Genomic DNA, 26,904 nt, shown 5'->3' with positions numbered 1-26,904 from the left:
TTTTAAGCTATTTTTTATGTTAGGCAGACTTGACAGTTGCCTGAACATGGACCCTGGACTGGAGCTCATGATAGAATGCATGGTCGTTGAGAGTACTAGTAGTACTTCCCTTTATTATCCCACAATGGGAAATTGGTTTGCGGCAGTTTTCAAGAGACAAACATGAAAATCATAACATAAAATATATATCACTAAAATACATCTATACTGAACAAAAATATAAAGGCAACATGTAAAGTGTTGGTTTCATAAGGTGAAAGAAAATATCCCAGAAATGTGCCATAAGGACAAAAAGCTTTTCTACCCTAAAAATTGTGCACAAATTTTTTAACATCCCTGTTAATGAGCATTTCTCTTTTGCCAAGATAATTCATCCAACTGTCAGGTGTGGCATATCAGAAGCTGATTTAAACAGCATCATCATTACACAGCTGCACCTTGTGCTGGGGACAATAAAAGGCCACTCTAAAATGTGCAGTTTTGTCACACAACACAATGCCACAGATGTCTCAAATGTTGAGGGTGCGTGCAATTGGCATGCTGACTGCAGGTATGTCAACCAGAGCTGTTGCCAGTACGTCCAACCGGCCTCCCAACCGTAGACTACGCGTAACCACACCAGCCCAGGACCTCCACATCCGGCTTCTTCAACTGTGGAATTTTCTGAGACCAGCCATCCGGACAGCTGATGAAATTGTGGGTTTGTACAACCAAAGAATTTCTGCACTTATTGTCAGAAACTGTCTCAGGGAAGCTTATCTGCATGCTCGTCGTCCTCACCAGAGTCGGGACCTTACTGCAGTTTGGCGTTGTAACCAACTTCAGTGGGCAAATGCTCACTTTCAATAGCCACTGGCACGCTGGTGAATCCCGGTTTCAAACTGTATCAGACAGATGACAGAGTGTATGGCGTCGTGTGGGCAAGCGGTTTGCTGATGTGGGGTTATAGCATACGGACAACGAACACAATTGCATTTTATCGATATCAATTTGAATGCACAGATATACTGTGATACCTGTCATCCGCCGCCATCACCTCATGTTTCAGCATGCTAATGCACGGCCCCGTGTTGCAACAATCTGTACACAATTTCTGGATGCTTAAAATGTCCCAGTTTTTCCATGGCCTGCATACTCACAGGACATGTCACCCATTGAGCTTGTTTGGGATGCTCTGGATCAACATGTACGACAGCGTATTCTAGTTCCCGCTAATATCCAGCAACTTCGCACAGCCATTGAAGAGGATTGGGACAATATTCCGCAGGCCACAATCTACAGTCTGATCAACTCCATGTCGAAGGCGATGTGTTGCGCTGCATGAGGCAAATGGTGGTCACACCAGATACTGCCTGGTTTTCTGATCAACGCCCCTACCTTTTTTTTTAAGGTATCTGTGTTCCCAGTCATGTAAAATCCGTAAATTGGGGCCTAATGAATTTATTTCAATTGAATGATTTCCTGATGTGAACTGTAACAGAATTTGTTCGGTGTGTGTATATACAAATTGCACTGGATGGACTGGAATAAAGTGCTGGGATGTGCAATCATGGCTTCTGCCATTTGAAGTATTATGTTTCTTTAGGAGCCATATTGTTGAATTGCTACCATGCTTTATTACCTTTTAAACAGCCATTAGTCATATAATTACCTCTGATGTTGAACCCAAGATATCATTGACAATTATTACACTCAAATTGTAGGTGACTTTAAAATTACTTTTATTGAGGGATGGGATCCGAGGCAGGGTGCGTAGGGGGATCACTGTGAGCTGCACGTGGGGACTGGAGTGGTATTTTAGGGTGGTACAAGAGGGTAGAAGAAGGGGAGTCCCGGTCAGCTGACTAGGCTGTCACTAATTGACTGACCGGGCAGTAGTAATTTGACACCTCTGCTCCTGTCCCCTTTGCTCCTGCCATGCTGCTACAGCTGGTAAGCAAACACCACCTCTCACAGGAAACACATGCACGCACACTTTGAAGCACACTTTGTAACACAGTGCACAGCCTTCAGCCTGACTGCCTCACTAGTCAACAACCAGATTGAGCTGGCTCAGGTGGGGGTGTGTCCTGGATGTGACCATGAGGTCTGGAATTTCAGAATGAACGCCTGCCTGCCTGCCTCTGCTTGAGTCTGTTAGTCAGTGTCCATATTGCACACTTTGTTGAGGAATAAGAATTTGCCATCTCATCTAGTCAATTTAAATGATAATGTAGTAATGTGTACTTTGGCTGTAGTAATCCAACATTTGAAATATTTGTTCTGTTATTTTAATTTTGTGTTCAATTTGTTTTTTTGTGTGTTTTTAAAAAATATATAGGTTAGTGCAATGTAGGCCTAGTCCATTATCCACTGGCCCAACGTCCCAATTTAAGTGATCAAAGAAAGTAGGATGAGTGACCTATGGACCTCTGTTTCCCTCTCCCCAATTTCTATCTCACTATTCTGGGTAGCCACTTTTCTCTAGTCCTTTTTGTTGTTTGATTTTATAGCCTGTTCCTTTCACATACACAGGGGAGAGAGGAAACCAGGATTATATTTATGCTAGAAGATGTTTAGTTCCAGTAAATTCAGAATTGAATAAACAAGAAGATTAACTGTTTGCAGGGAGGGAGTGGGGAATAGAGAAGGTGGGGTAGGAGGAGAGGCAGAAGAGAAGACAAGATGAGGGGGAAAGGAGAGGGAGGGAGTGAGGAGGAGGAGAGGAGGAGGAGGAGGCTGGCTATTTTCACAGAGCTTGGAACACAATGTGCTGCAGGGATCCTGTTACAAGCATGTTTATCACTCTGCGACGTGATTGGTGGACGGTGCAGAGGAAGGAATCCCTCCTCAATGCCCCCTGTCAATGAGGCCTCTCGGCTGTGTTAATGTGTGGGTCTCTTACTTACTGTGGGGCCAAGTGGTGTGTGTGTGTATTTGGACACGCTCAATGGATCGTAATTCCTGGAAGAACCCCCGAGTTGCTGAGAGTTCTTGTGATTGCTCACAATAACACATTCTGAAATCAGCCTGTGACTGAAACTGAGTGGGACTGGAAAAGGCTAAAAAGAGAGGCTGAATGGGGTATAGTTTTAGTGTAGGGGCTGGATAGATGGGTGGTTATGTCAAGATGGTAATACCACAAGACTCCCCCCTCTTACCTTTCTCCCAACTTTTTCTCTCTCTCTTCACCAATTAGCTTTCACTTTAGGATTTCAGGTTTGAACAGGCTCTGCTGTTAAAAAAAGAAAAGAAGGAGAAACCTGTGTAGGCTAAGTTTTGTGCCGCAGTTGACTTTAAAACAGCGACTGTTTACATTGGACAAAATTAGCTATTCCAGTTAAGACTCTTTTATGCATGCTCTGATTTTAGATCTCTGTGGTTGTTTTTCAACATTTGCAAAATAGAAGTTTAGTCAGAGAGTACTACAGGATATTTTTCAGTTCTGTCCAAAATGAAAAATCTCCCAAATTAATTTAGCTATTAATGTGTATTTGGTGGAAAATATGCACTAAGATAAACAAATGCACAAATGTCTTGACCGGAGCGCAGAGATACTAGCTGTAACTGGAGACAAGTTTACATATGTCAACACTATATTTAGTGTCACTGTAAACAATTTAATATTAGACTGCTTCTCTGTCCCTCCCTGTGTTGTTTTATTAATCATATTAGATTTAAAACAGATAGGATTACACTCTTATAACTGAATGCAGCATAACTACGCATGGAAATTGATTACCTGATTACAGCCTGAAAGTATTCAGACCCCTTGACTTTTTCCACATTTTGTTACTTTACAACCCTATTCTAAAATGTGAGATTATTTTTTGTTTTAATCCATCTACACACAATTGAAAAAGCAAAAATAGTTTTTTAGACTTTTTTGCAAATGTATTAAAAATAAAAAAGCAGGTAACTAAGTTTTCAGACCCGTTGCTATGAGACTCGAAATTGAGTTCAGGTGCATCCTGTTTCCATTGATCATCGTTGAGATGTTTCTACAACTTCATTGGAGTCCACCTGTGGTAAATTCAAACTGAGCAATCGGGGGAGAAGGGCTTTGGTCAAGGAGGTGACCAAGAACCCGATGGCCACTGACAGAGCTCCAGAGATCCTCTGTGGAAATGGGAGAACCTTCTAGAAGGAAAACCATCTCTGCAGCACTCCACCAATCAGGCCTTTATGGTAGAGTGGTCAGACGGAAGCCACTCCTCAGTAAAAGGCACATGACGGCTTACTTGAAGTTTGCCAAAAGGTACCAGAAGGACTCTCGGACCATGAGAAGCAAGATTCTCTGGTCTGATGAAACCAAGATTGAAGTATTTTGCCTGAATTCCAAGCGTCACGTCTGGAGGAAACCTGGCGCCATCCCTACTGTGAAGCATGGTGGTGGCAGCATCATGCTGTGGGGATGTTTTACAGCGGCAGGGACTGGAAGACTGGTCAGGATCGAGGGAAAGATGAACGGAGCAAAGTACAGAGAGATCCTTGATGAAAACCTGCTCCAGAGTGCTCAAGACCTCCGACTGGGGTGAAGGTTCACCTTCCAACAGGACAACGACCCATAAGCACACAGCCAAGACAACGCAGGAGTTTCTCTGAATGTCCTTGAGTGGCCCAGCCAGAGCCTGGACTTGAATAGGATTGAAAATCTCAGGATTGATCTGAATAAAGCTGTGCAGAGATAAATGTTTTATAATTTATTTGCAATTTTTTTTTATTGTGTGTAGATTGATGAGGGGGGAAAATACTATTTAATACATTTTAGAATAAAGCTGTAACCTAACAAAATGTGGAAAAAGTCTAGGGGTCTGAATCCTTTCTAAATGCACTGATTGATAGATGCCCAGTGTCTTAAACGGTGTTTAGTTACGATCAGTATTCCGATTAGGATAACTTTAGATTGCTTCACCCAAGAGCAGTGTTTTGGCTTGATCTGATTGACAGCAGATGATAATATTTACCACGCAAAAGTTCAATTTCAATTTTAGGTCATCGTTAGATAAATTACCTGACAAATCGTTTTCCCTAAAATCTGTATGTTGTTAATGGAGATACACTGAGTATATCAAACCTTTGGAACAATTTCCTAATAATGAGTCGCACCTTTGCCATGAGAACAGCCTCAATTCGTCGGGGCATGGACTCTACAAGGTGTCAAAAGCGTTCCACAGGGATGCTGGCTCATGTTGACTCCAATGCTTTCCACAGTTTGCAAGTTGGCTGGATGTCCATTGGGTGGTGGACCATTCTTGATACACATGGGAAACTGTTGAGCGTGAGAAACCAGCAGCGTTGCAGTTCTTGACACAAACCAGTGCGTCTGGCACCTACGACCATACCCCGTTCAAAGTCACTTTTGTCTTGCCAATTCACCCTCTGAATAGCACACACAATGCATGTCTCAATACTTTAAAATCCTTCTTTAACTTGTCTCCTCCCCTTCATCTACACTGATTTTGGAGTTGATTTAATTAACAAGTGACATAAATAAGGGATCATAGCAGTCACCGTAATTCACATGATCAGCCTTTCATGGAAAGACCAGGTGTTCTAAATGTTTTGTATGCTCTCTGTATATTGCCATGAAATGCATCATGATCCACATATTCAGACTTTTTCAGACATTCCCCATGGACCTCCCATGTATGCAGTTCCATAATTTAACTGATAACACCTTACACCTTATAGTGTAGAAGAATGTTTCTTCTTTTGATTATTGGACTCAGCCATTTTACAGCACTGTGTAAGTAGGTTATGGATTGGTAATTGTTAACAATAAAACGCTGTACTGTTCCCTAGCAACTTGGTATGATGTAGATGAGAAATAAACACAGACCAATGTTTACCAACACAGTTTATATAGCCAAGCAGGTGGCTGGAATGGAAACCAACAGACTCAAAACATTCCTAGTGTCTGGGAAATGCAAATGCATGGTTAGCCTTGAACTTTTGTCCATTACACACCTCTCCTTCCTACTCCTCCCACTGTTTTTCCTCCCCCTCTCCTGACGGAGGGTATAGAGCACTAAGAGTCCACTCCCCCCTCTGGTATCTTTTAACTGGGGGTTATGAACAGCACTGTTTACCCTCTAAGGACTGGTACAGTACAGCGGCTGTGTCTGGACTTGAAGGGCTGACTTAAAATCCTGTCTTTTTCTGCTAACTCATTAACTCCTCCTGTTGACTCCCTCTGATATCCCGCTGTTAATCCTAGTAACTCCTTCTGACTACTTCTAGTAACTCCTTATGATACCAGTTTTATAGCTGCACCATCGAGAGCATCCTGACTGGTTGCATCACTGCCTGGTATGGTAACTGCTCTGCCTCCGACCGCAAGGCACTACAGCCACCCTCTTCTACGCTGCTGCTACTCTCTGTTATTGTCTATGTATAGTCACTTTAATAACTCTACCTGCGTGTACATATTACCTCAATTACCTCGACACCAGTGCCCCCGCACATTGACTCTGTTCCGGTACCCCCTGTATATAGTCCCGCTATTGTTATTTACTGCTGCTCTTTAATTATTTGGTATTCTTACCTCATACCTTTTTAAAAAACTTTTTTTTGTTGTATTTTCTTAAAGCTGCATCGTTGGTTAGGGGCTTGTAAGTAAGCGTTTCACTGTTAGGTCTACACCTGTTGTATTCGGCGCATGTGACAAATACAATTTGATTTGAACTCCTTCTGATACCTCCTAGTAATTAATTCTGCTATCTCCTTCTCTTTCTTGGTTGCTGAGAGCAGCAGAGTTCTGTGGCAGAACAGCACATCTTGTTTACTAGGCCAACGGTTCTCAATCTCAGCAGCCAGCCTGTCAAACCAACCTCCAACACCTCAAATGTAAAATGTCAATACAAGCCCAAATCACAAAGCTTTGAGTTTGGTTCATAATGTGTGTTCAGTTAATGTTATATTCTTACACCCTCACCAACACACATTAATATACCAATACAGATTTGAAATAATAGTCAATGGACTGGCAAATGACTAACTTGTCTTGCAGCCCTCAGTTTATTTAACTAAATTCTACCTGTTTCTATGAGGCCCAGGCTGTGTGTTACGTTCTCCCTGTGTTTGTGTGTTCCAGGCTGTGTGTGCTGGTCCAGGACGGCTATGGGATGTTCAGCATGGTTCAGCTCCACCCTCTGCCGTCTGAGGACCCTCTCCACCTCTACACCAGGAAGTGGGAGGGCCGGACCTGCGTCCTGCGAGCCATCAAAGTGGTGCAGCGGGTCACTCGGGAAAGGTGAGAGAGTCACACACACACTGCAGGCCTTTCGTTTGAACTTCAACCCAGGGCTACAGACTATTGTTAGCCAGAGGTATGTATTTTCCTGTATTAAGATTCAAATTCAAATATGTATTAAGATTTTGATGATTATTCGTGAGGTTATCTGTTCTAGGTCCCGAACAAGGCCAACGTAGTCTTGGGCTTAGGCCTGAGGTTAAAGCTACAAAAACAGGTGTGAACTGTGAACGTTAGATATCTACCATTTGTGTCCCTGATATGAAATCCATGGCCAGTTTCCACTGACCTCATTTAACCTAGAGTGTATTCGGAAAGTTTTCAGGCCCCTTCACTTTTTCCACATTTTGTTACGTTACAGACTTATTCTAAAAATTGATGAAATTATTATTTTTCCTCATCAATCTACACACAATACCCCATAATGACATCACAATACCCCATAATGACATCACAATACCCCATAATGACAAAGCGAAAACAGGTTTTTAGAAATGTTAGCAAATGTATAAAACAAATCAAAACAGAAATACGTTATTAAGTATTAAGACTCTTTGCTATGAGACTCAAAATTGAGCTCAGGTGCATCCTGTTTCAATTGATCGTCCTTGAGATGTTTCTACAACTTGATTGGAGTCCACCTGTGGTCAATTCAATTGATTGAACACAATTTGGAAAGGCACATACCTGTCTATGTAACAGGGATGCAAAGTAGACACTTTTTTAGACACGAAATTCAACGTTTTTAATCCAAAATAGGTAGACGACAAGATTTCTGTAGATCTGATGAGTAAATGTAAAAATTTTTGGGTGCGGGCTTGTCTAATATGCGGGTTCGGGTCACTAATGGCTGTAAGTAGAACCAGTGATGCATGTTTGGAGCAATACTGTATGTATCCAAGCATGCGACTGAAGAGAGAAGAGACAGCCAACTTGCTAGTTACAGCTTCAGCGCGCGCTCTGGAAAGACCGCAGACAGTGGGAAGGCAGTTTGCCAGATACAACACACTAGTGCGTCCCCTGAATGACAATGAAGAGGTAGGTGAGAAGCCTAGAGACTGAGTTGAGAAGGTGATGCAGCGTACTTCATGAGCTGTAACCGAAAAACTGGCATTTGGAAAGTTTGAGGTGAGGGAACAAGTGTGGTGGAACAAGAATTGTTAGGATTGTTAAGTATCTTGCTGGATTGAATTCTCTGTTGGCTAGCAAGATAAATGTTGAGCAACATTAGCTAATTTAGCTGATCAAATAATTTAGTTTATGGTGTGAAAATTAGTTGGCTAACAAAGTCAGTCAGACCGTTAGCTAGCTAACGTTTCAATGTCAAATCAAATGTTCTTGGTCACATACACATGGTTAGCAGATGTTATTGCGAGTGTAGCAAAATGTTTGTGCTTCTAGTTTGGACAGTGCAGCAATATCTAACAAGTAATATCTAACAATTCCACAACAACTACCTAATACACACAAAAGAATATGAACATATTAATATATGGAGGAGCGATGACTTACCGGCATAGGCAAGATGCAGTAGATGGTATAAAATACAGTAAATACATATGGGATAAGTAATGCAAGACATCATTATTAAAGTGACTAGTGATCCGTTTATTAAAGTGGACAATGATTTCAAGTCTGTATGTATGCAACAGCCTCTGTGTTAGTAAAATATATCACTAGCCACTTTAAACAATGCTACCTAATATAATGTTTACATACCCTACATTATTCATCTCATATGTATACATATATACTGTACTCTATATCATCTACTGCATCCTTATGTAATACATGTATCACTAGCCACTTTAACTATGCCACTTTGTTTACATACTCATCTCATATGTATATACTGCACTCAATACCATCTACTGTATCTTGCCTATGCTGCTCTGTACCATCACTCATTCATATATCTTTACGTACATATTCTTTATCCCCTTACACTTGTGTCTATAAGGTAGTAGTTTTGGAATTGTTAGCTAGATTACTTGTTGGTTATTACTGCATTGTCGGAACTAGAAGCACAAGCATTTCGCTACACTCGCACTAACATCTGCTAACCATGTGTATGTGACAAATAACATTTGATTTGATTTGATGGCTGTTTAACAGTCTGATGCCCTTGAAATAGAAGCTGTTTTTCCTTCTCCCGGTCCCAGCTTTGATGCACCTGTACTGACCTCACCTTCTGGATGGTAATTACGGGGTGAACAGGCACGGGCTTGGGTGTTTTTTGTCCTTGATGGTTTTTTTGGCTCTGGTACTGTAGGTGTCCTGGAAGGCAGGTAGTTTGCCCCTGGTGATGCGTTGTGCAGACCGCACCACCCTCTGGAGAGCCCTGCGGTTGTGGGCTGTGCAGTTGCCATATCAGGTGGTGATAAAAAAAACAATCAATCAAATGTATTTATAAAGCCCTTTTTACATCAGCCGATGTCACAAAATGCTAAACAGAAACCCAGCCTAAAACAGCAAGCAATGCAGATGTAGAAGCACAGTAGCTAGGGAAAACTCTGTAGAAAGGCCAGAACCTAGGAAGAAACCTAGAGAGGAACTAGGCTCTGAGGGGTGGCATGTCTTCTTCTGGCTGTGCCGGGTGGAGATTATAACAGAATATGGCCAAGATGTTAAAACATTCATAGATGACCAGCTGGGTCAGATAATAATAATCACAGTGGTTGTAGAGGGTGCAACAGGTCAATACCTCAGGAGTAATGTCTGTTGGCTTTTCATAGCCGAGCATTCAGAGGTTGAGACAGCAGATGCGTTAGAGAGAGACTCCAAAACAGCAGGTCCGGGACAAGGTAGCACGTCCAGTGAACAGGTCAGGGTTCCATAGCCGCAGGCAGGAGAGTTGAAATTGGAGGAGCAGCATGACCAGGTGGACTGGGGACTGGCAGCAAGGAGTCATCAGGCCAGGTAGTCCTGAGGCATTGTCCTAGGGCTCAGGTCCTCCAAGAAAGAGAGAATTAGAGGGAGCATACTTAAGTTCACACAGGACACCGGATAAGACAGGAGAAATACTCCAGATATAACAGACTGACCGTAGCCCTCCGACACAAACTATTGCAGTATAAATACTGGAGGCTGAGACAGGAAGGGTCGGGAGACACTGGCCTGTCCGATGACTGGGCCAAACAGGCAGGATATGACCCCACCCACTTTGCCAAAGCACAGCCCCCACACCACTAGGGGGTTATCTTCAACCACCAACCTACTACCCTGAGACAAGGCCGAGTATAACCCACAAAGATCTCCCCCACAGCACCAGCCCGAGGTGGGCGCCAACCCGGACAGGAAGATCACGTCAGTGACTCAACCCACTCAAGTTACGCACCCCTCCTAGGGGGGAAGGGTCCCAAAACATATCTGCAGCATTTAAGGTCCCCAAGGACACAGTGGCCTCCATCATTCTTAAATGGAAGAAGTTTAGAACTACCAAGACTCTTCTTAGAGCTTGCTGCCCGGCCAAACTGAGAAATTGGGGGAGAAGGGCCTTGGTCAGGAAGGTTACCAAGAACCCGATGGTCACTGACAGAGCTCCAGAGTTCCTCTGTGGAGATGGGAGAACCTTCCAGAAGGAAAACCATCTCTGCAGCACTCCACCAATCAGGCCTTTATGGTAGAGTGGCCAGACGGAAGCCACTCCTCAGTAAAAGGCACACGACAGCCCGCTTGGAGATTGCCAAAAGGAACGTAAAAGGCTCTCAGACCATGAGAAACAAGACTCTGGTCTGATGAAACCAAGAATGAACTCTTTGGCCTGAATGCCAAGTGTCACGTCTGGAGGAAACCTGACACCATCCCTAAGGTGAAGCATGGTGGTGGCAGCACATGCTGTGGGGATGTTTTTCAGCTGCAATGTCTGGGAGACTAGTAAGGATCAAGGGAAAGATGAAGGGAGCAAAGTACAGAGCGATCCTTAGGATCTCAGACTGAGTTTAGCATCTCAGACTGTGATGAAGGTTCACCTTCCAACAGGCAGCGACCTTAAGCACACAGCCAAGACAACACAGGAGTGGCTTCGGGACAAGTCTTTGAATGCCCTTGAGCGACCCAGTCAGAGCCTTGCCTTGAACCTGATCGAAATCTCTGGAGAGACCTGAAAAAAGCTGTGCAGCGACGCTCCCAATCCAACCTGACAGAGCTTGAGAGGATCTGCAGAGAAGCATGGGAGAAACTCCCCAAGTACAGGTGTGCCATGCTTATAGCATCATACCCAAGCAGCTCAAGCTGCTTCAACAAAGTACATAGTTAAGCGTCTGAATACTTATGTAAAGTAAAAATATTTCAGTTTTTGTATTTTTTTTGTTGTCATTATGGGGTGTAGGGGGAAAAAACTATGTAATCCATTTTAGAATAAGTCTGTAACATAGCAAAATGTGGAAAAAGTGGAGGGGTCTAAATACCTTCCGAATACACTCTAACTATCATAACTTTCCAACCTGAGTTCAAGATGGCCGCCCGCTGATCATCCTGCCATGTCACTGTCCCATGTTTACATGTAAAGTGATACATCATTGGTGCTCGCACTGGACCTATGATTTACTTTCTACAGTCAGGAGCTCAGATTAGAAACATTTTGGAGAACTGGTGTGGGGACATTTAGAGGAGGGGTTAGTGTGTTTACGGCTTCATTTATGCCAAAAAGCATCCCATAATGTGTTGGTGGGGAGGCGGGGGTTGTTGTCTACAGTCCGCCATGATGGATATATCCCCTTCAGGAGCAAGCACCTCTATGCCCTATGCACTTGAGGTCAAGGTGGTGCGATAACTATATTACTTACACCTGTAAAATCCTCTGATTTCCTGAAGTGCGTAGTTTAGGTGTCAATTTGGGATTGGTCCAAACGCATGTAGCCACCATCTTATACTCTTATCTTAAACAAAACATTCCTGCCATATCAGGGCTCTACACTGACTTAGATTTTTTTATTTTTTTTAACAAGGAATACTTATGCGGCTAAGTTGGAAAATGCAGGCGGACACAAAGAAATATAGGAGCACAATGAAAAATATTTGAGGTATTAAAGCTAGAATCCTTTGTTTTTCTTGGCGGACTGGGGCTCCTAAATTTAATTTCCAGGTAGCACTGTGGAACCCTGCATATACAGTAGCTGGGGCTTGATCTTTTAATAAGCCTTTATCAAAGCTTAAACAAGTGTTTTTGATGTGTTGGCACTTAAGAATCTCAATTTGAATCATCATTAAATCGACAATTAGATCATGTTACTGTAATCATGTCAAATCAGTTTTTGATAAATGTTAGTGTTGTCACTGAGTCCTTGACTGACTCTTCAGTACTCACATACTACTGTACTTAAAAAGCATTCTTCAGTAGGCAAATCAGCTCACTTGTACAATGTTACAATAAAGGTCTCGGTAACAAAGTCAGTGTTGTGTGAGGTGAGCTCATTCTTCATCCTGACCTGTTGGACCAGCCCGGGGTGCAGAGCCAGTTCTGTACACAGACACCCTGTGGAACCGGTTTTTACCAACCAATGAGGCAGACTGAGTTAACAGCACCAAAGAGGAGGAATAGTAATGACATCAACCCAACCTCTCTCACACACACACACACACACACACACACACACACACACACACACACACACACACACACACACACACACACACACACACACATACACTGACTAACTGGTGGCCCTGAACTCAAGGACAGGTTTAATTTATTTTGTTTCTGGGCATTTAGGTTGGGGTTGAAGCATCGCTATTTTCGGTCTTCCTCTGTTGGTCCCCTAGTTGGATTTTCTAGACGGGGCACCTCAAAGCAACACCCAGGCCCTCAGGTGTCAAAATTGTCAGTTGAAACCAACAATTGAAACCAATAGAAGCCAGACTTGTTTTTGTGTGGGATTTACATAGCGCGGGTGAAAAGATGCTTTGGTGATGAAATTTCACTTCATTATGTTATAAAATACATTTTACCAAGACAAATATGATTCTTCATGTTCTGAATCGTTCAGTGGGGTCTTTCTCTAACATGTCATTAACATTAAATCCAAGAAGTCGGATTTCGTAACATAATACATCCGATAACAAGTACTGGGCTCTGTTGCCCCGAACTGAATGAATTGTTAAAGGTTTTGACAATAAAAGGTGGTACGCTCAGTGCTCCATTGACATTTCAGAGATACGCTTGTTTTTGTGAGAAGTCTTTTAAAACGGTTGCATTAATATGAAAAGCTTATACTAAAATATGAAAATGTTTAGTGTCACGTCTCAAAATCGATATCTATCTCACCTCTATGTGGTTTTATGTCCTCCGGATTTGAGAAGAAAGACAAGTTCAACGGTGAGCCTGTCAGTCTAAATTCTCGCACAGCATCGTGCTAGCTGACACAATGCTATTTTCCAGATTTATTAACACTTTTTTTTCCTCTGGCCTCCATTGATTTAGTCACTCTAATTTTGGCCAGGGTAGTAACTACAATAACTTTTGAATGGATTATGATGGAGACATAAGGTTGGGACCATTCATTTTCTTAGAAGAGTATCTACACAATTAAAATGATTTTACTCATTGGTCTAAATATGTGTTTTTGATTGGACACCCTACATAAGGTGTTTGCTCGGTTAAATGTTTTGGTGTGTGTAAGAAATGTTTTCTTCACATACACAGTTTACAGCGGGTATGAAAGGTGCAGCGAAATGCTTATGTAATAGCTCCCTCAACAATGCAGTACATTAATCAATAATAGCGATGAAAAGAGTCACAATAACAAGTAGTAGAAGTAATATACAAATTAAATTGGTATGCATAGTAATAATGGGCTGTATTTACACTGTATTTACAAATATAAAGTGGGTAGTGGAATCAATAGTATATAAAAGAACAGCAGCAGTGTGAGTTCTGAGTGGGGGTGCGTTTTGTTTATGGTTGTTTGTGTGTAAGGGTTGGATGTGTGAGTAGTCTGTGCAAATCATCTCTAAGGTGCATATAGGCTCTCTGCAAAAAGTCTTTACGCTGCAGGTCTATGCAGGGAGACGGCTAGGCTTGTCTTTTCAGCAGTCAGATTGCTAGTGATAAAGAGGTGCGAGAGAGAGCGCGAGAGTGTGTCTCTCGCACCAGTCTCGGCATGTTTTCTGTTGATTCGGTGAAAGCTAAAAAGTGCCCTGTCTTAACAGATCTGTCATTCCGTAAAAGGGAAACCAACTGATATTGTTGCACCTCCCTCTCTGTATACCCTGTCGTTCACTGTCTTTTCCCTTTCCAACCCCTCTCTCACTTTCTTCTGCTCTCGCTCTCACAGGTGGACCAGACTCTTCAGCCTGATAGACAGCCTCTGGCCACCAGTGATGCCTTTCAAAGTACTTGGAGAAAACCAGAGCTGTCAAGGTGTAGGTTATTCAATATTCCGTTGTGAATCATATTCTGCCTTTTCCCGCAATTGCATCTCAATTACGTGAACAATGTATATACAGTATTTCCATTTGATATTGAGATCCCATGTTATTATGGTTAATTTATGTTAGAATGGCTATGAATACTGCCTGCACGTAGTGGATTATAATCTTGATTCTGTGTGTTTGTAGGACAGCAGACACAAAGGCCCAGCCCCAAGCTTCTGTTACCTGCTGTCAGGCCAAGAGGGCTCTGTGGAGCCTGTAGAGGGACAGCCTTTATCCTCTCTATACCTGCCTCCTACAGAACAAACCCTCAGAGACATACTGCAGGTAACTAGTGACACAGAGAGAGAGAGAGAGAGGGCGAGAACTGAATTCTAACTCTGTATACCTCCCCAACTATTCCTCCAAACATTTGAGTTGTTGAGACCAGATGACACATTTTTCCTTCACTCTGACTTTGTTGAGCCAGTGGCAATCGATCAAATATGAATTGTAGTAACGGCCTGTCACATCTATTTCAGTGTGAGCTCAACAGCCATCGTTGTAGCTTTGTCGCCACTGTCATCTACAAGAGAACGCAGGTACTTTCAAATGCATCCTTGGATTTCAATGAGAATGTATAGTCTGACTGAGAAACTGTTATCTGTATCTTATCTTATTAGAGACGGGTAGATTTAACACAACATATTTAAAGAGTTGACAGGAACATGATCACATCCTGCTGTGGTGGACAGTGGGGAATCATTAGAACTTGCTGTGTTGACAAGACGAGGCAAACTGCCTTCACCATCTGTATGCATATTAACCTACATTATCTACCAGTTTGTTTTATTTTTTACTGTTGATCAGTGAAACCTTTACACTTTGACCACCGGGATGGAGATAACAGGCCCAGAACAGAGCGTGTGGCGAAGTCCAACGCTTTTTGTCTATACCACTCTGCTTTTCATGTCAGTCATCAAATGGATGATTCCGAGCAACCAGACTGAGCCAACAGAGACTCATGCTTTTTGTTTGATGCACATACAGATACAGACAGAAAGGTGTTTATTCACTAAGACACTTAGAATTTAGAAAGTAAGCTCATAGTCTCCCACACCATTTTTCTCTCTCTCTCTCTCTCTCTCTCTCTCTCTCTCTCTCTCTCTCTCTCTCTCGTTGTCTCTCCCTCTCTCATTGTCTCTCTTTCTCGCGTTGTCTCTCTCGCGCCTTGTCTCTCTAATAATCTACACTAACGACTGATCCCCTCTTTCTCTTCCTCACTTTATTATCATCTTGGTCGATATGGATGATAGCCCCCACCAACTCTGTCTGTCCCCCTTTCTCTCTCCCCTCCAGTCTCAGAGTAGTGATCAGAGCCCAGGGGAGGTTTGGCTGGTGGTGACTGACCCCAGTTTGCAGGAGGAGCAGCAGTCCGATGGGCCACCATGCAGACGAACGCTGGCTGTCTGTGTGACCACTTCCTGTGTGCTCACTTCCTCTGTCGCCAAGGCAATAAGCACCCCCAGCACCTTCCGCTTGTCATTCAGGGACGCAGTCAGAGAGCATGGTACTGTTTTACTGCAATATCATGGCTACTACCCAAATGGCACCCTATTCCCTATGTAGTGCACTTCATATGGAATCGGGTTCCATTTGGGACATATATATGGTGTTATTCATCTAGTCTGTCACTATATAGTGTATATTGCATTAGCCACTATGTATTGTATACTGTAGGACATCTGAAGTCACATGGCTACTGCTTCCCCAAAACTTAATAATGAAAGCACCTCCAATGTCAGGTCAAACTACTGTTTTATGAAGCTATGCAATGATTTCTCTCCAGGTGGGATCCTGTGTGTGGAGCAGTCAGTTGTGCAGCTGTGGCCTCTGGTATCAGTGTGCTGCCCACATACCGAGAGCACGCTGGGCCCAGGGTCTCTGTCATTGTCCCAGGCAAAGCCCTTACCTCAGCCCCTACCTCAATCCCAGCCCAATGTCCTTCCTCAGGCTTTACCACAACATGTGACGCTGGATCCCCTGGGTCCGGAAACACCACCCAACTCCCTCTGCACGTTCTCGGGTCAGTCACGCTCTCCTCTTTGATCAATTATTTTTCAGGGTTAGCCCGGATAATTGTTTTATTGGAGGGACAGACAAACGGTTTTGAGTGTGTTGTGGCTGTTGCCTGTTTGTATTTGTTACTTTGTGCGAGACAGAGGCCTTCTTGTGTTTAGTCGAAGGCATTGTGTTCTTCCACTCTCATTCACAGTTTCCCTCAAGTGGTTGAGCCACTGGTTGTGACAACCTTTCAAGGCCCACCAATGCAACTAGCTGTGGACTATCTATCTGTAATCAAGTGATGATACTGTTATCCTAAACTCAGTGATAATGGTATGAATCTGATTAAGGGATCCAATCAAACTACAGAGCCCTTAAGCCCTTAAGATACTGGCACAAATGCATTCACTGTCTGTCTACAGTCTATTTTATATGCAACTCAGGGAATCTTGAGTAAGTCACGATAAGTTGCATCTGTTAGCACCCTGTGTCACAGGAGAGATCAAAGGTGAAACTGTGAACCCTTTGGATTAGTTCAGGTCTCTCACTTGTCTTCCATGTTGGATCAGCTGGCTGAATAAAACAAACACCAATGCCTGATTCACACTAACCCGAATGCTGTGCTGAACCCGTGCTTTGCTGGCTCAGATAGTTTATTTTCAAATGGTCATTTCCAGCACGGCTCCAGACGCTATGGTAGATGTATAACCAGGCCAGCACGGTACAGTTGTGCTAGGCTCTGAAGTGTAGAATAGGGTATTTTTTCTCTATTTTTTTTTACCTTTATTTAACTAGGCAAGTCAGTTAAGTACAAGTTCTTGTTTTCAATGACGGCCTAGGAACCATGGGTTGACTGCCTTGTTCAGGAGCAGAACGACAGAGTTGTACCTTGTCAGCTCGGGGATTTGATCTTGCAACCTTTCGGTTACTAGTCCAACGCTCTAACCACTAGGCTACCTGCCATATAATGTGTCTTTATCTGCACTCGTAAGGAAGTTCTAACTTATGGCAGTTTGCCTGGCTCTGTGTGAAGACAGAATTTTTCTTTTTATTGGTTGGTAAATATATATATATTTTACATAAGCTGTGTGTTGGGGGGGGGCATATCTCTAGTTGTTAACTATGATTGTGTCAGTTCTTTAAGGGAGTAAACACTTGCTATCCATTTCAACGCACAGATAAGAATATCTGGGGCTGCAAACTTGATTTTTTTCCCTTTGACCCTAAAATGTCATTCTTATCTTCTTACTGTGCTTGTTTTATCTTTCCTTTTTTCATCCATACCACAGTGACCTCAAGAATATTGATACAATTGTTACACTGCTCATTCCCAGTTTCCACCCATGTTGCTTGCCAGTTTAGTCAGTGTGGTGCCCTAGAGAGGTTTGTTTCTCTGGCTAGTGCTGATGGTTGTGTTGGTGATTTGTAGGTGTGATAGTTGGTGTGGATGAGGACACGGCCTACTCCTGGCCAGTCTGCAGCCTGTGTGGGAGCGACCGCTTGGAGATGGCACCCCAAAAGCCGTAAGTCTTCAATTCACCTGCTGATGACCTATAGGGGATAAGCTTAAATAACTGATTGAATCTTATTGGTTTACCAATAGAATAACTTCATTTTTTTGCAAAGGGAACCTGTGTATTGTGGTTGAAATGTGATGTCAGTATCTGCATTATGTCTGTTGTCCCCAGTCAAGCATTCCTTTGTGTTGCTTGTGATTCACTGGTTGACCAACCAACCATGAACATGCAGCTTGAAGTGTTCATGAATTGTTCTACACTGAGAGACTTCACTGTGAAAGTAAAGGTGAGACAAGATTTTGAGTTTAGGTTGTGTGTTGGCAAATGTCTGTGTTTTCAATGTGTGACATAGCAGTGCATAAGTATAAAGTAATATAAAGGGAAGGTTGATCTAATCTTAATCAAGATGGGGTCTCAGATCTTTTCACTTGAAGTGTATACCAATAGTTCTGTATTTTCTTAGTGTCACTGTCAAATATAGTCTTAGATTGTATCATTAATGGAAACATGAAACTGTTGAAAAAGCTATGACAAAGTCAATGCTCATAACCGCTTATTACGTTATTATAAGGTATGTGCTGTAATGTAATATGACATAATTGAATAAAACATCTAATATGAAGAAGCTTAGTTTGACAGTCCAATCCAGACCATTTATTCAAACAAGTATGGTGACTATTCTCTCTACTGTTTTCTAGCTCCAGCAGAGCACCATCATGTCTGTGTTGAACTGTGCAGCCTCTGGCCATGAGGTGAGCTCTCTCTCACATGTTATGTAATACGCTGTACCTGCCTTTTTATGCAGACAGTACTTACCTCTCAGTTTAGTGCATCGATATAGCATTTTGATCCTCCTATGCGTCAGACTGTCAGTATGTTTGCTGAAAGTGACATCATTGTCATCTGTCTGATATCCCATAGTTAGACTGTGTTAAGGGAGCTGTTTAGAACAATGGCGGGACTTACTCACACAGATCAATACTGTAAGAAGAGCCAAATGATACTAGTATCGCTGGAGTTGGATCTATATTTCCTTCTAATCTACAAACACTGGTATCACCACATACCACCATCAAAGCCAAATATCTAAATATAAGGCTCTGACATCTAAATATATGGCTCTGACCACCATATACAGTGCATTCGTAAAGTATTCAGACCCCTTCCCTTTTTCCATATTTTGTAACGTTACAGCCTTATTCTAAAACTGATTCGATAAATAAAAATCTTCATCAATCTACACAAAATACCCCATAATGACAAAGTGAAAACAGGTTTTTAGAAATGTTTGCAAATGTATTAAAAATTATAAACAGAAATACCTTATTTGCATACAGTACCATCCCAAAGTTTGGACACACCTACTCAAGGGTTTTTCTTTATTTTATAACATTTTCTACGTTGTAGAATAATAGTGAGACATCAAAACTAATGCATATGGAATCATGTAGTAACCAAATAAGTGTTAAACAAATCCAAATTTAAGTCATATTTGAGATTCTTCAAAATAGCCACACTTTGCCTTGATGATAGCTTTGCGCACTCTCGCCATTCTCTCAACCAGTTTCATGAGGTAGTCATCTGGAATGCATTTCAATTAACAGGTGTGCCTGGTTAAAAGTTCATTTGTGCAATTTATTTCCTTCTTATTGCGTGAGCCAATCAGTTGTGTTGTGACAAGGTAGGGTTGGTATGCAGAAGATAGCCCTATATGGTAAAGGACCAAGGCCATATTATGGCAAGAACCGCTCAAATAAGCAAAGAGAAACGACAATCCATTACTTTAAGACATGAAGGTCAGTAAATCCGTAACCTTTCAAGAACTTTGAAAGTTTCTTCAAGTACAGTCGCAAAAACCATCGAGCTATGATGAAACTGTCTCTCGTGATGACCGCCACAGGAAAGGAAGACCTAGAGTTACCTCTGCTGCAGAGGATAAGTTCATTAGAGTTAACTGCACCTCAGACTTCATCCCAAATAAATACTTCACAGAGTTCAAGTAACAGACACATCTCAACATCGACTGTTCAGAGGAGACTGTGTGAATCAGGCCTTCATGGCCAAATTGCTGCAAAGAAACCACTACTAAGGAAACCAATAAGAAGACGAGACTTGCTTGGGCCAAGAAACACGAGCAATGGACATTAGACCAGTGGAAATCTGTATTTTGGTCTGATGAGTCCAAATATCACCCCTACCTTGTCACAACACAACTGATTGGCTCACACATTAAGACTGAAAGAAATTGCACAAATTAACTTTGTTAAGCTGATTGAGAGAAGGCCAAGACTGTGCGCAAAGCTGTCACCAAGGCAAAGGGTGGCAACTTTGAAGAATCTCAAATATAAAATATATTTTGATTTGTTTAACACTTTTTTGGTTACTACATGATTCCATATGTGTACTTCATAATTGTGATGTCTTCACTACTATTTTACTATGTTGAAAATAGTAAAAATAAATAAACTAAATGAGTAGGTGTGTCTAAACTTTTGACTGGTACTGTAACTATTCAGACCCTTAGCTATATGACTTGAAATTGAGCTTAGGTACATCCTGTTTCCATTGATCATCCTTGATGTTTCTACAACTTGATTGGAGTCCACCTGTGTTAAAATAAATTGATTGGTCATGATTTGGAAAGGCGTACACTTGTTTACATAAGGTCCCATAGTTGACAGTGCATGTCAGAGCAAAAACCAAGCCATGAGGTCGAAGGAATTGTCCATAGAACTCTGAGACAGGATTGTGTCAAGGCATAGATCTGGGGAAGGGTACCAAAACATTTGTGCAGCATTGAAGGTCCCAAGAACACAGTGGCCTCCATCATTCTTAAATGGAAGAAGGTCGGAACCACCAAGTCTCTTCCTAGAGCTGGCTGCCTGAACAAACTGAGCAATCAGGGAGTTGATCAATAACCTGATGTTCACTCTGACAGAGCTCCAGAGTTCCTTTGTGGAGATGGTAGTACCTTCCAGAAGGAAAACCATCTCTGCAGCACTCCACCAATCAAGCCTTTATGGTAGAGCGGCCAGACGGAAGCCACTCCTCAGTAAAAGGCACATGACAGCCCGCTTGGAGCTTGCCAAAGGGCATCTAACCATGCGAAACAAGATTCTCTGGTCTGATGAAACCAAGATTTAGCTCTTTGGCCTGAATGCCAAACGTCACGTCTGGAGGAAACCTGGCGCCATCCCTACGGTGAAGCATGGTGGTGGCAGCATCATGCTGTGGCGATGTTTTTCAGTGGCAGGGACTGGAAGACTAGTCTGGATTGAGGGAAAGATGAACAGAGCAAAGTACAGAGATCCTTGATGAAAACCTGCTCCAGAGCGCTCAGGACCTCAGACTGGGGTGAAGGTTTGCCTTCCAACAAGACAACGACCCTTGGCACACAGTCAAGAAAACACAGGACTGGCTTTGGGACAAGTTTCTGAATGTCCTTGAGTGGCCCAGCCAGAGCCCGAGCATGAACCCGATCGAACATCTCTGAAGAGACCTGAAAATAGCTGTGTAACGGCGCTCCCCATCCAGCCTGACAGAGCTTGAAAGGATCTGCAGAGAAGAATGGGAGAAACTCCCCAAATACTGGTGTGTCAAGCTTGTAGCGTCATACCCAAGAAGACTCAAGGCTGTGATCTCTGCCAAAGGTGCCTTAAGAAAGTACTCAGTAAAGGGTTAGAACACTTATGTAAACGTGATATTTTTTTTATATATATATATATATTTTTATAAATGAGCAAAAATGTCAACCTTATTTTTGTTTGTCATTATGGGGTATTGTGTGTTGATTGATGAGGGGGGAAAATGATTTAATCTATTTTAGGAAAAGGCTGTAACGTAACAAAATATGGAAAAAGTCTAGGGACCTGAATACTTTCTGAATGCACTGTATCATCCAGCATTCTAGAATGGATATTGTTGAAAACCTGGCTTACATCCATTATTGAGAACCAGGGCAAACCAACAATCCAGGTTAATTGAGGTGGATCAGCTCCACATACCCAATACAAATATTTTCTATTGAGTTTTTGCACTGGATGTCCCCCCCCCCAATCTAATAACAATATATTGTCATTATAAGTTATATTATAGAGTGTAACTAACTTTTGACGCTTAGCTTAGCTCCAACTTTTGTTCTCATTGAGCATGTCTAACTTGTGTTTTTACAGTTGAAGTCCGAAGTTTACATACACATAGGTTACGCTCTTCTTGACATTTATGTTGCCTATTTGTATAGCTTCACAGTGTTTATTGAATGTTATTAGGTAACATGTTTATTGTTAGCATGAGTGCTAGTTGTGACTCGGGTTACTACAGTTGAATTCAGAAGTTTACATACACTTAGGTTGGAGTCATTTAAACTAGTTTTTCAAACACTCCACAAATGTCTTGTTAACAAACTATAGTTTTGGCCAGTCGGTTAGGACATCTACTTTGTGCATGACACAAGTCATTTTTCCAACAATTGTTTACAGACAGATTATTTCACTTATAATTCACTGTATCACAATTCCAGTGGGTCAGAAGTACATACACAAAGTTGACTGTGCCTTTATACAGCTTGGAAAATTCCAGAAAATGATGTCATGGCTTTAGAAGCTTCTGATAGGCTAATTGACATAATTTGAGTCAATGGGACAACACCATGGGACCACGCAGCCGTCATACCGCTCAGGAAGGAGACGCGTTCTGTCTCCTAGAGATTAATGTACTTTGGTGCGAAAAGTGAAAATCAATCCCAGAACAACAGCAAAGGTCATTGTGAAGATACTGAAGGAAACGGGTACAAAAGTATCTATATCCACAGTTAAACGAGTCCTATATCGACATAACCTGAAAGGCTGCTCAGCAAGGAAGAAGCCACTGCTCCAAAACCGCCATTAAAAAAGCCAGACTACGGTTTGCAACTGCACATGGGGACGAAGATCATACTTTTTGGAGAAATGTCCTCTGGTCTGATGAAACAAAAATAGAACTGTTTGGCCATAATGACCATCGTTACATGTTTGGAGTCTACCTGGCCATGCTGCTGCTCCAGTTTCAACTTCCACCTGACTGTGCTGCTGCTCTAGTTTCAACTGTTCTGCCTTATTATTATTCGACCATGCTGGTCATTTATGAACATTGAACATCTTGACCATGTTCTGTTATAATCTCCACCCGGCACAGCCAGAAGAGGACTGGCCACCCCACATAGCCTGGTTCCTCTCTAGGTTTCTTCCTAGGTATTGGCCTTTCTAGGGAGTTTTTCCTAGCCACTGTGCTTCTCCACCTGCATTGCTTGCTGTTTGGGGTTTTAGGCTGGGTTTCTGTACAGCACTTTGAGATATCAGCTGATGTACGAAGGGCTATATAAATAAATTTGATTTGATTTGATTTGATTTGGAGGGGGAGGCTTGCAAGCCGAAGAACACCATCCCAAACGTGAAGCACAGGGTTGCAGCATCATGTTGTGAGGGTGCTTTGCTGCAGGAGGGACTGGTGCACTTCACAAAATAGATGGCATCATGAGGTAGGAAAATGATGTGGATATATTGAAGCAACATCTCAAGACATCAGTCAGGAAGTTAAAGCTTGGTCGCAAATGGGTCTTCCAAATGGACAATGACCCCAAGCATACTTACAAAGTTGTGGCAAAATGGCTTAAGGACAACAAAGCCAAGGTATTGGAGTGGTCATCTCAAAGCCCTGACCTCAATCCCATAGCAAATGTGTGGGCAGAACTGAAAAAGCGTGTGCGAGCAAGGAGGCCTAAAAACCTGTCTCAGTTACACCACCTCTGTCAGGAGGAATGGACCAAAATTCACCAAACTTATTGTGGGAAGCTTGTGGAAGGCTACCCGAAACGTTTGACCCAAGTTAAACAATTTAAAGGTAATGCTACCAAATACTAATTGAGTGTATGTAAACTTCTGACCCACTGGGAATTTGATGAAAGAAGTAAAAGCTGAAATAAATCATTCTCTCTATTATTATTCTGACATTTCGCATTCTTAAAATAAAGTGGTGATCCTAACTGACATAAGACAGGTAATTTTTACTAGGATTCAATGTCAGGAATTGTGAAAAACTGAGTTTAAATGTATTTGGCTAAGGTGTATGTAAACTTCCGACTTACACTGTAAGTCTTACTCTTAGACTAGCCTATGCCTATAGATCCATAGTTAGATTGATTGTTCATGTGCTGCAGTTCCCAGGTTACGAGGTGGAAAATGTGTTGGGGAAGGAGGTGGGCCCCCTCAGCGCTTACGTCCGCGTGGTCACCAGGAAACCTGCCCTGTCGATCCGCCTGGAAGAGATCTGCCTCTGAGGCTGTCAAAGTGTGGAATGGGATCCCGTGAAATCAATCTGTAGGACTAGGAGGTCTCCTCAGCCCAGCCAGGCCCAGGCTCTCTGTACAGCGCATGAATAGTTAGGCTGGAAAAAATAGATCTGTTTGTGTGTTACTGATATGTTAGGACCCTGGAGATGACAGCCCAAGGTTAGAACTGAAGGACCAGAGAGGAGTAACATATGTCAGACTTTGTCACGTGGGTCCAAATGGTGACTGTAAAATATGCCTGTTTGCTGTATATAGCCGCACATTTCTTTCAAAGTGTTCCCTTGAATATCTACCCCCTAATCTTTCTCTGAAGATGAATGGTGCTTATACTGTGTCAATAAACCTTGTATTATAAGTTAGTGTATTTGTTTACCTTTTTCTGTACTTTCTTCCGCTAGCTGTGAAAATGTTATTCTAGAGAGGTGGCCCAACTCCAACTGAGGTAGATTCTTTAACCATGCCAAGTAATTTATAATCACATATGTACATCCCAAACACACTCATAGACGATGTTGATTTGTATGACTTTTCAGCACTTTTATTAGAGATTCCATAAGACAAATATTTAATGTTTTTTTTTATATAAACTATATAAAATTCAAACATGCTCTTGCTCTTACAAAGTTTGGAATTATAAAACATGTACCATATCTGGTATAACAACAACTAAATGAAGTAGTAAAATAATTTAATATAGAAAAAAAAAATCCCCCAAAAAGATTATGGCAACAATATGGGAGGAAGCCTACGTTTCCAGTACATTTCCAGTGCCATAAATGTAAGCTTGTTTATAATGCATCTGTTACAGATGGTAAGTCTGTGTTGAGGTATGTATTTCAAAAGTTCAGTTAATTAGAAAGTAAGATTAATTGGTCACCGCCTGGCCCCACCCGTGGTCCCCAAAAACGAGGAGCTGTGATTGGGAAGCTGCTTGAAGAAATCTCTCAGGCCAGTGAGCTCACTGGTTAGTTGATCGATAGTTTTGTGTAATCTGTCATTCTCTGAACCCAGTTCAAGCATTTTTTGCTGCATTTCCACGTTGCGTTGCTTTGCTTTGTCCCTACTTTTCCTCACTGCAACGTTATTCCTCTCACGTCTCTGGCGGTACTCTTGGCTGTACCTGTCAAAATTCTTCTTCCCTTTCTCCTTGCCGACCTTCCGAGGAGAGGAGTGGGCTGATTGGCTTGAGAGGGGCTCTGGGGTTGATGGTGGAGTTGGTTGTCCCATGGGAAGGCTCACGGAGGTCTGCGCGCAGTTTTTGATCTGGGAAGGTAACGACGAGGACATGTCATTGTCGCTCCAGTCCGATTCCTGTTTAATCGGTGCACTGAAGACCCCCTTGTTGTCAAATCCACCCTTGAGCTTCCTCTCGAACTCTTTTTGGCTTCCAACTGCGTATGCGTTGTTTGAACAGTTTGACAGCTGCTGCATATTGCTGGACGACGTAGTCGAGCTTGGCATGTAGAAGTCTGTCTTCTCTTGCTTCACAGTGTTGAATAAGTCAAGAAAAAGTTCATCGTTGCAGAGTTCCAGGTGTGGTACTGCTGTCATCGACTCTATGTAGGAGCTGAAGTCGATGGCACTCTCGTCGTCGTACATTGCAGGGGCTGTGTTCAGCTCGGCCATGGTTGTGTCCTCGCCCGTGCCATGATCACTTCTCCCGGGTTTGCAGACCCCCTGAAGACCGCTGCTCAGCTTATTGTCGTAGAAGTTTGTAGGCTCCATCGCCCAACTCATGTTGCATTGTGGAGACACGCACTGAGAATCCAGGCTGTATATATCACACATGAACTCTGCTTTCTGCCCTCGTGGGATCGAACGTCAATAGATTTCGTTACTTAGTAGCCAAGTAGTTGGAACAAGCTTGATACAATGTATCACGCTCACTCTGTATTACTGGAGCGTCCTCTTCCCTTTCCCCAACGTTGCTTCTTTTAAGTGGTGTTTAGGTTTATTCTAAAATAGTGGCGGTATATTAAGGTCTGTAACTTCTCTGAAGTCTCTGTATTTCGCGGAGTGTATTTTGTATCTTTCCTCTGCTTACGTCAAAGGTTTACCTCCCCCTTTGACAAGCCAGTAGAGTCTAGTTTGAATCACGTGGTCTCCCTAGCTCCCATTTGAGGAGAGAAGGGTGTGCGCACATGCCACCCTCTTTCTATACTACGAGTGCATTGGGGGGGATTCGATTATGCTGATCCGCGGGGCCACCGTTCTATGACCCGTGAGGTCAACGGGCAAAAGAGATGAGGTAGCTGTGCCCTCTCAAATCGAACAGTAATCTGCGCCGCTCTGCCATGTCAACGATGCAGCATGGTGCATTGTCCAGAAACACATCACTTTTCTATACATATATGTTTGAATTTTCAATCTAGTTTTCATTGGTAAGGCAGTTAAAATAAGTGTTTTTCTCAAAG

At 42.5% G+C, this 26,904-nt stretch overlaps 2 protein-coding genes across 3 annotated transcripts in view; one reads left to right on the top strand and one right to left on the bottom strand.

The window, feature by feature from the left end:
* Positions 1-24,849, top strand: part of spidr (scaffold protein involved in DNA repair) — an 83,918-nt gene extending 59,069 nt beyond the window's left edge. Inside the window, exons 11-20 of one of the 2 annotated variants that reach the window (XM_020463007.2) lie at positions 7,076-7,234; positions 14,509-14,596; positions 14,792-14,932; positions 15,127-15,186; positions 15,944-16,154; positions 16,434-16,670; positions 18,078-18,171; positions 18,337-18,451; positions 18,864-18,917; positions 24,359-24,849. In XM_020463007.2, the coding sequence (XP_020318596.1) occupies positions 7,076-7,234; positions 14,509-14,596; positions 14,792-14,932; positions 15,127-15,186; positions 15,944-16,154; positions 16,434-16,670; positions 18,078-18,171; positions 18,337-18,451; positions 18,864-18,917; positions 24,359-24,478 (1,279 nt within the window). In that variant the 3' untranslated portion in view covers positions 24,479-24,849. The remainder of the gene's footprint in view (positions 1-7,075; positions 7,235-14,508; positions 14,597-14,791; positions 14,933-15,126; positions 15,187-15,943; positions 16,155-16,433; positions 16,671-18,077; positions 18,172-18,336; positions 18,452-18,863; positions 18,918-24,358) is intronic. The other variant, XM_031806890.1, reaches the window with a different exon arrangement.
* Positions 24,850-25,002: 153 nt separating this feature from the next.
* On the bottom strand, positions 25,003-26,532 carry LOC109872046 (CCAAT/enhancer-binding protein delta-like). Its single transcript, XM_020463130.2, has one exon. The coding sequence runs from the start codon at positions 26,276-26,278 to the stop codon at positions 25,364-25,366; it is 915 nt and encodes a 304-aa protein (XP_020318719.1). The 5' UTR covers positions 26,279-26,532; the 3' UTR covers positions 25,003-25,363.
* Positions 26,533-26,904: the final 372 nt, after the last annotated feature.

Source organism: Oncorhynchus kisutch, linkage group LG27 (genome assembly GCF_002021735.2).
Source record: "Oncorhynchus kisutch isolate 150728-3 linkage group LG27, Okis_V2, whole genome shotgun sequence".
NCBI lineage: Eukaryota > Metazoa > Chordata > Actinopteri > Salmoniformes > Salmonidae > Oncorhynchus > Oncorhynchus kisutch.
This window is presented reverse-complemented; position numbering and strand designations above follow the sequence as displayed.